The sequence below is a fragment of the Rattus rattus genome, chromosome 18 (genome assembly GCF_011064425.1).
Source record: "Rattus rattus isolate New Zealand chromosome 18, Rrattus_CSIRO_v1, whole genome shotgun sequence".
Lineage (NCBI taxonomy): Eukaryota > Metazoa > Chordata > Mammalia > Rodentia > Muridae > Rattus > Rattus rattus.
Genome location: NC_046171.1, coordinates 447,074 through 454,854, shown reverse-complemented (window position 1 = coordinate 454,854; position 7,781 = coordinate 447,074). Strand labels below are relative to the sequence as shown.

Here is a 7,781-nt window from a genome sequence, read left to right as displayed (position 1 = left end):
GACAGACAGCCCGTGTCTTGGTACCTTGATTCTAAAACTGAGATAAATTCGTTTGTCCTCCCAAGGGGGCTGCTGGGTGATCGCTCCTCAGGGCTCTGCTGGTGCGTGGTCTGACCAGGTCCCGATCCCTGCTCGCTGGTGTTGGCAGGAGGAGCCATACACAACTCTAGTCACTGAGGGCTGAGAGAGGACTTTATTGATTGTCGGCCGTTGTAGGCGCAGCTTGTGCCAGTACCTTTGTCCTTAAGAGTAAGGTGCCCTCTGGGTTATACTGGCTTCTCAGTCACCTCATAGGTAAGCTGGATGGGTAGTGCTCTGCTCTGTAGAGGTCAGCATAGCTGTGTTAGCACAGGCCCCGGGGAATAGCTTGACTTGTAGATTCCGAGCTACGGGAGCTCTGCCAGATTACAAGGGCCACTCAAACAAGGCAGGCACTGGTGACGTGTTTCCTCCCAAGGTGACAGGGACACCAGAGCAGGAGAGCCAGCCCAAGGTCAGATTCAGGTGCAGTCGAAGCAAGCCTCAAGTCCCAGGTTGCCAATGGACACTGGCTTCTAGGGAAGTTGTTCTCACAACTTCCAGAGAGAAAGGAAGCTGCAGGCCGGAGGCTGGGAATCAGGAGTGTGGTAGACTTCTGCCTCTGGGGCATTGCTGTTCGGGGGCATGCTTGGGTGCTGATCCCTGTTTCTGACCAATCCCTCCTGTTCTCTAGGAGCTGGAGTGGTGGTCTCATGGGAGTTGTAGTCTTCAGTAGCTGCCTGCGGGACAATGGGATTGAACCCAGCTTGTGATGAGCTCCTTGAAGGACTGAACCTGAGTCAGATGGGTAGGGCCTGTGTCCTGGGACTCAATTCCATCTCAATGGGTCCTTCGCTCTTAGAACCTCTAAGGTGTAGACAGTGTCCCCTCTCCACCTAACTGTGGATGTAAGCATCTCTTTCTCTTTACCTTGGGTTCTCTCCCCAGCATGGCATCGTCTGGATCAAGCAATCTCCAGAGATGTGCTCTCTGTCTCCGAAGGGTCTGACAGGCAGTGGCAAGGAAACGAGCGGGTGCTGTCCCTGGCTCCCCAGCTTCTGTTCCCCGACCTGTCTGAACCTCTGACCTCTGCAGCTTGTGGGCACACAGAGTGATGCCAGATTGAGGGGCAGATGGGACCCTTTACACATACGCCAGGGCCTTAGCGTTCCCTGATAGTGCAAATGTTTCCATGAGTGTGTGCGTGTGTGTGTGCGTACGTGTGCATGAACATGTGTGTTTGAGGGTACGGAGTGGGCATGATCATGCATGTGAGTAAGTGTAGGAATGTATGTGTCCATGCATGTGTGCACATGCGCACATGTATGAATAGTGCAAGACAGCAGATGGGAGCCTAAGCTTAGACCCTGAGAGCTGTGAATCCCTTTACCATGCTTGCAATGAATACTGGGTAAGCCGTGCTCTGAAGTGGGGGAGGAGAGGGTGGGGGAAGGTCTAAGCAAGAGTGAGTGCTGGGTAAGGTGTGGGTACTCAGTGTGGGAGGGACTATGACCTTCTACATAGGGCCCTTGGAATAGGAGTGTTGGCCCCTCGATCGCCTCCGTCCTTCACTTTTGGTTTTGCCCAGGAATTTCTTTTTTTTTTTTTTTTTTTTTTTTTTTTCCGGAGCTGGGGGCCGAACCCCGGGCCTTGCGCTTCCTTGGTAAGCGCTCTACCACTGAGCTAAATCCCCCAGCCCCGCCCAGGAATTTCTTGTTGAGTCCCCGGGTGCAGAGCTAGCCAGCTAGTCAAGGGGTCCCGGAAATAATCATCCGGACTAGGGCAGGGGACCAGGGTGTGACATGAGTTTAGGGTCTCCTCCCCCCCTTCTCCCTGCCATGGGGCTGAGTCCCCTCTTCTCAAACGTGCAGGATGCGGGGTAGAGGGCAGAGTTCTGGACTTTGGTCCTGGGATTTTCCAGAGGCATGAAATCGCATTAGGAAATTCACTGGGCATTCCTCTATCCCTCACTGGGGTTTCACTTGTTGGCATAGAGCTCAGAGACCCAGAAGTGGGCTTATGGCTGCCTCGGTCTTAGAGAGGGACTTGGTATCCAGCTGTTTGCAGCTGGACTCTGAGCCAAACCGGCATAGCCCTGCCCTTTAGACAGGGATTGATTGATGATTCCCTTACATGTTGATGTGGGGACAGTTGGGGACATGCCTTTGGGGCTGTTTCATCACACGGAAGCATTGCCACTACAAACCTGGGGGAGGGTGGCAGAAATGCAGTAATGCGACCCACAGCTCGGAGAGAGAGGGGCCCAGAGGGACAGCTGGCTGAGACTGTGAAGGGGCACTGTGTAGAGCCTGGTAGTAAAGCCACGTGTCCATGCTGATTACATGAGAGTGTGCATGAGTGTTTGTGTGAATGAGTATGTTTTTGTGCATGCACAGGCTGCCGACTACCAGTTCTTGACTTGTAACTGTGCTCTTGACCTCAGGCTCGTGGACTCTGTGTCTGTATTTCTCCATTCTGTGGAATGGGTGCTCACGGGTCTCACCCTCATCGGCCTCACCCCCAGCATGTCCCTGGCTGGCTGGTGTTGGGGACTCTGTTAGGCTTGACAGCTTTGTGAGTGCCGGATGGGAAACTTTGCTCCTGCTCATCCTGATTCTTTTGTCACCGGGGAAACTGAGGAAGCCACATACTCTAGAACATGACAATTAGAAGCGGTGCTGGAGTGGGGCCCAGTCCTGCTCTGAGTTATGAATGGGACTGAGGGTAGCCGGTCTTGGCAGCGACTGCTTCCCCATAGTTGACCTCAGTATTTCCACCTTCCTGCCTGGTGGCCATTGGACGCTTCTTGTCTTGTCCTTCTTTCCTTCCTTCCTTCCTTCCTTCCTTCCTTCCTTCCTTCCTTCCATGCACGTTGATGTTTTTCCTGTATGTATGTCTGTATGAGGGTGTTGGGTCCCGGAGTTACAGACAGTTGTGAGCTACCATGTGGTTGCTGGGATTTGAACTCAGGACCTCTGAAAGAACAGTGCCCTTAACCACTGAGCTACCTCTCCAGCCCCTGAACACTTGTTTTCATTGAGATGTTTTGGCCTCTTATTCTCGGGTCTCTGCCTCAGTTCTTGCTCCTCCTCCTATGTAGCTAACCTTGGGCCAGATCCACACTGCCTTAGACTTCACACTGAGCTGGGAAAGAGAAACGTTCTTGGATATATGCCAACACTTGCTAGGTCCTGGGGTCCCTGTGTGCTATTCTGGGTGGAAGTATTCAGACAGATCTGGGGGCACCTGTGACAGCCTAGAGAGGCCAAGCTCCTCCCACCAGGCTTTGTGAAAAGAGGGACCAGGACTCCTCACAATTCCAGATCTCCACACCCTAAAGTATTTGCCCCATTGGGCGCCCCCGGGGACCATTTTATGAATTTCAGTAGTGATGGGAATGAGGTGAGGCAGAGAGCTGTGCCCTATAGGGTCTTAGATGTAGGACCACAGAATGTGGGGGGATCGCATGGTGTTCTGTCTCCTTGGCTTCATTTCCATGGCTGTTGACTTTGATTAGATACAGAATGTCTAGAAATTTGAAAACCCAGCTTGTACTGCAAACCTCTCTGTCCAAGGCCCCAGGATACGTGGGTCTCCTAATCTCCAAGTCTAGCTATCCATAAAGTCTCAGTATTGTAGGGGCTGGGAAGACATGTGGTCAGGTGGCCAGGCACGTGTGTCCCTTTCCCATCTACATCTTACTGTTGCCTAGGGCTCTCGGTCAGGTAGGTGGGCACTAAGGCAGGAGGAGATCCCCAGGTGGAGTTCATACAGAAGTCAGCATAGGAAGACATCCTGGGTGACCACCCTGGAACATCTCTGAAGGAAATGGTATAGAAGAACCTACCTGACCTCATGGGGTCAGGGCGGCTATCATGGAGGTTGACATGCTATAACCCAGAGTCCGCTGCAAGATTGACAAGCCACTTAGAGCCCCTGGTTTATTATATACACGGAGTGAGATTTTACCTGAAGCTGTGTGAGGGAAAGGAACAGCAGGGGGTTCATCCAGCTGCACACTGGCCTGGCCAAGCAAACGCAAGAGGAATGGCATTGCCTTGACAGTCTGCTCCTGGGACACAGGCCACTGAGCAATGCCATGCCCTCTGCACACAGCTGGATTCCATAAGACAAGAGGCAGAAGCCTGTGGTTGATGAAGAATCCCTTGGATACATCTCACACGTTTTACTTTGTTGTTTTTTTGTTTTACCTTCATCTTGATGCTCAGCTACTGACTGCTACATTCTGTTACTTTGAAGCAACTGCCCCAGGAATTAGTTTTGAAACAGTTGCTGGACCGAGAAACACAGCCACAGAGCAGGTCACTGCGGAGAGCACTGTAGGCGGATTCTATGAGAGGATTTAAGAACAAACCAGAGAAAGAAGTAATGTGTCCACCAAGGCCCGTGGAGAGAACAAGTGGGCTCTTGCAGGGGGTGGGGGTGGGGTGTCTAAGTTGATGGCTTTAGGGTTTGAACAGGTAGGAGGGCTGTAGGCTGTAGGGGGAGAGGACAACCCACCCTTTCTCTGAATCAACAATTGTAACACAAAAATTGGAACTGCAGCAAGCCGAGCATTTTTCAAACTCGGTTTCATCATAGAATGGTGGCTAGCAGCCAGGACTTCCGGGTGTTCTCCAATGGAGGCAGTAGGAGCTGGGGCGTGGCCTCCATGTCCCGGAGGACCCCGGCCAGGCCCCCGCACCCACACCCACTCTCAGCAGAGACTCAGCAGCTCTAAGTTGGACATGCTGGAGTTCCACTGGGTGTCTCTTACCCACCTTTCTGCTCCGTCTGCTCCTGGAGGTGCAGAGAGGAAGGAGTTAAATGGAATTTGAAGGCACTGCTTGGTGGGTCACCTTGATTCTCAGACTGGGTTCCTTCCCTTCTGCCAGAGGGAAGCTGTGGAAAGAAGGAGACTGGGAACCAGGAATGGGGGAGGGTGGGGACCTGGCAGGCCCCACCCCCAGGACCACAGGAGCCGCCCCAGTTCAGAGGCTTGCACTGCCCTGATGGCTCCCGACCCCAGCAGACGCTTCTGCCTGCTCCTGCTGCTGCTGCTGCTGCTCTCCTGCTGCCTTGTGCCTACCAGCGCTGATGGGAATTCCCTGAATCCCCTGGAGTGGTTCTGGCCTGCCAAGACCACTGATTCCTTGGAAGCCCGGGTCTCTCAACCCCAGATCAGTCCACCTGTGCAGTCCCCAGAGAACCCCACCACGCACGTGGTCCCTCAGGATGGCCTCACAGAACAACAGACGACTTCTGCCAACCCCAAGCTGTCCCCGGAGGAGGATCGGGAAGCTGGCCAGGGTGGCACCCCTGCAAGCCCTGTTGTCCCCATTCCCCTGGTGGCCCCCGCCGCGAGCCCAGACACGAAGGAGGAGAATGTGGCCGGCGTTGGAGCCAAGATTCTGAATGTGGCTCAGGGCATTCGGAGCTTTGTCCAGCTGTGGGATGAGGACTCCACTACAGAGCACTCTCCTGGGATTGAGGCTTCAGATTCCCCAGTCCCTACGGTCCTCCCCGCTCTTGCTGAGCCCTCTAGTGCTCCCCAGGGGAGTGAGACCACTCTCTTGCTAAGCAGTGGCGTCCCAAGTTCTCCAGATGCTCAGACAACCGAGGCTGGCACGCTGGCTGTGCCCACCCAGCCGACTCCCTTCCAGAGCAGCCTCCAAGCACCACTGGGAAGACCCTCAGTACCACCACCATCCCCAGGTAGAGCGTTTCTCTCTTCTGCACGGATCAGGGCTCCTCCCTGGGGGAGCCAAGAGCCCCTCAGGCAGCCACAGCATCTGGAAGGGAAAGGACTCTTGCCTATGGCAACCAGGTCCAGCCGGCAGCACAGACACTCTGATACCCACGGGCACATACCTCTTCTTCCCCTGGTGACGGGTCCTCTGGTGACGGCTTCTCTGAGTGTGCACGGTTTACTCTCTGTTCCTTCCTCTGACCCTTCAGTCCAACTCTCTCAAGTAGCAGCTTTACCTGGGTTCCCTGGTGCTTGGGTTTCCCACGTGGCTCCCTCTTCGGGGTCTGAGCTCTCTAATGACTCTGCACTGGTGGGAAATGACTCTCTGACCTCTCCCAGCCGGTGCCTGCCTCTGCCACCCACTTTGGCCGTCTGCAGCCACTTAGGTATCGGACACTTTTGGCTGCCTAACCATCTTCGTCATGCAGACAGCGCGGAGGTGGAGGCCACCGCACGGGCTTGGGGTCACCTCCTCCATACAAACTGCCACCCCTTCCTTTCCTGGTTCTTCTGTCTGCTGTTGGCTCCCTCGTGTGGCCCAGGCCCACCACCTGCCTTGCCACCCTGCCGGCAGTTCTGTGAGGCCCTGGAGGACGCGTGTTGGAACTACCTAGCCGGGGACAGGCTGCCTGTCGTCTGCGCCTCTCTCCCTTCTCAGGAGGATGGGTACTGTGTGTTCATTGGGCCAGCTGCAGGTAACCCAGTGGCTACCGACTAACCGCCCCTTTTGCTTTTTGTCCAGAGCTCAGCAAGGGCTGATGGGAAGCCGGCACAGGATCCCCACCCCTGCCTCACGGAGCCTAGCCGTGGCAGTGGAGAGGTGCTGGGGTATGGTGTTCTGTGCAGGCAGGAGGCTGGGGTCTGGGCGTGGCTATGACTACAGGTTCTATTTCTGTAGCAGGCATGACAGGTCATCACCTGCCCCGGGTGCTCTCTGAGTGTTGAGGTGTCCTGATTCTGAGTCAGTCAGGTGCTTCCTCAGTCCCTGACTGAAAATCAAGAGACACAGAGATAACTCGACCCGTCTTTGCTGCCTACCCCACACTGGCTGCTTCCTCCTTGTTCCTAGCCTCTGAGGCACATTGTTCTCCCTGTGGCCCTAGCCAGCGTACCCAAAGGTCTGAAAGGTGCCAGGTGCACAGAGTCATCGGCTCCAGCCTCCTATACAACCCACATGTGTCTGCCCAGCCAAGGCCTAAAGTACGTAGCCTCTGGCTAGGGGGTGGATGGATGGGGGTGTGGCCTTAGATACTTTTGTGTTGGGAGGCGTTGGCCAGCCTGCAGGACATGGTTTCTGTCTTCTGCATGTGGGGAAGTGGTCTTGACCTTTAGTCAGTGGCTCTGGTGCTGGGAGGCCATGGTGGACTCTAAGGGGTATCTACTGTAGTAATTGAAGCTATGTAGTAATGCAGCCATGAGGGTTCCCGGGGCTTCTACAGGGTATCATCTTGTTGGATGCCAGCAGGATGAACTTGGATGGTTCTTGGCAAGTTGCCGGCCGGAATGCTCGCCAGAGGTCCAGAGCCTGCACGGGCCTAGGATAGAGCAAGGGAGGGGCTACAGGTAAGGCAGGGGCAAGCACCAGAGAGATAGCACTCTGTCTCAGGAAAGAGGCACATGAGGGGCTGGAATGGAGGGACAGGTGGGCAGGAGGGCCACCCAGAGGGTGAACAGATCACTGGCTGGGAAGATATGTACAGGGCAGGGATAAGGGACAAGCCACAGACAGGGGAAATGAATGTATGGGCCTGCTCCAGGAAGGGTGTGGGCTGGGCAGAAGCCCAGGGATAGCTCATGGCTTCATTAGGGGGGCACAGCTGGGCCTGAGAGGGCGGGGCTACCCCAGGGCTATAGGCTCAGATTTGACCCAGCTGCTGTCAGAGTCCCCCGCACATTCCTTCCTTGGAATAGCTGAGTGTGGAGTGCTTCAGGCTCCCTCCCCGTGGAGGCTCACACCTGGCCACAGCTGGCAGAGCCCGCCTTGCAGGGTCAGCTCCACAGAGGATATGTCTTG

At 55.2% G+C, this 7,781-nt stretch overlaps 1 protein-coding gene across 2 annotated transcripts in view; it reads left to right on the top strand.

Moving 5' to 3' along the window:
* The first annotated feature begins 5,014 nt into the window (after nt 1-5,014).
* Nucleotides 5,015-7,781, top strand: part of Col18a1 (collagen type XVIII alpha 1 chain) — a 61,339-nt gene continuing 58,572 nt past the window's right edge. For both annotated transcript variants that reach the window (XM_032888739.1, XM_032888738.1), the window contains exon 1: nt 5,015-6,462. In XM_032888739.1, the coding sequence (XP_032744630.1) occupies nt 5,031-6,462 (1,432 nt within the window). In that variant the 5' untranslated portion in view covers nt 5,015-5,030. The remainder of the gene's footprint in view (nt 6,463-7,781) is intronic.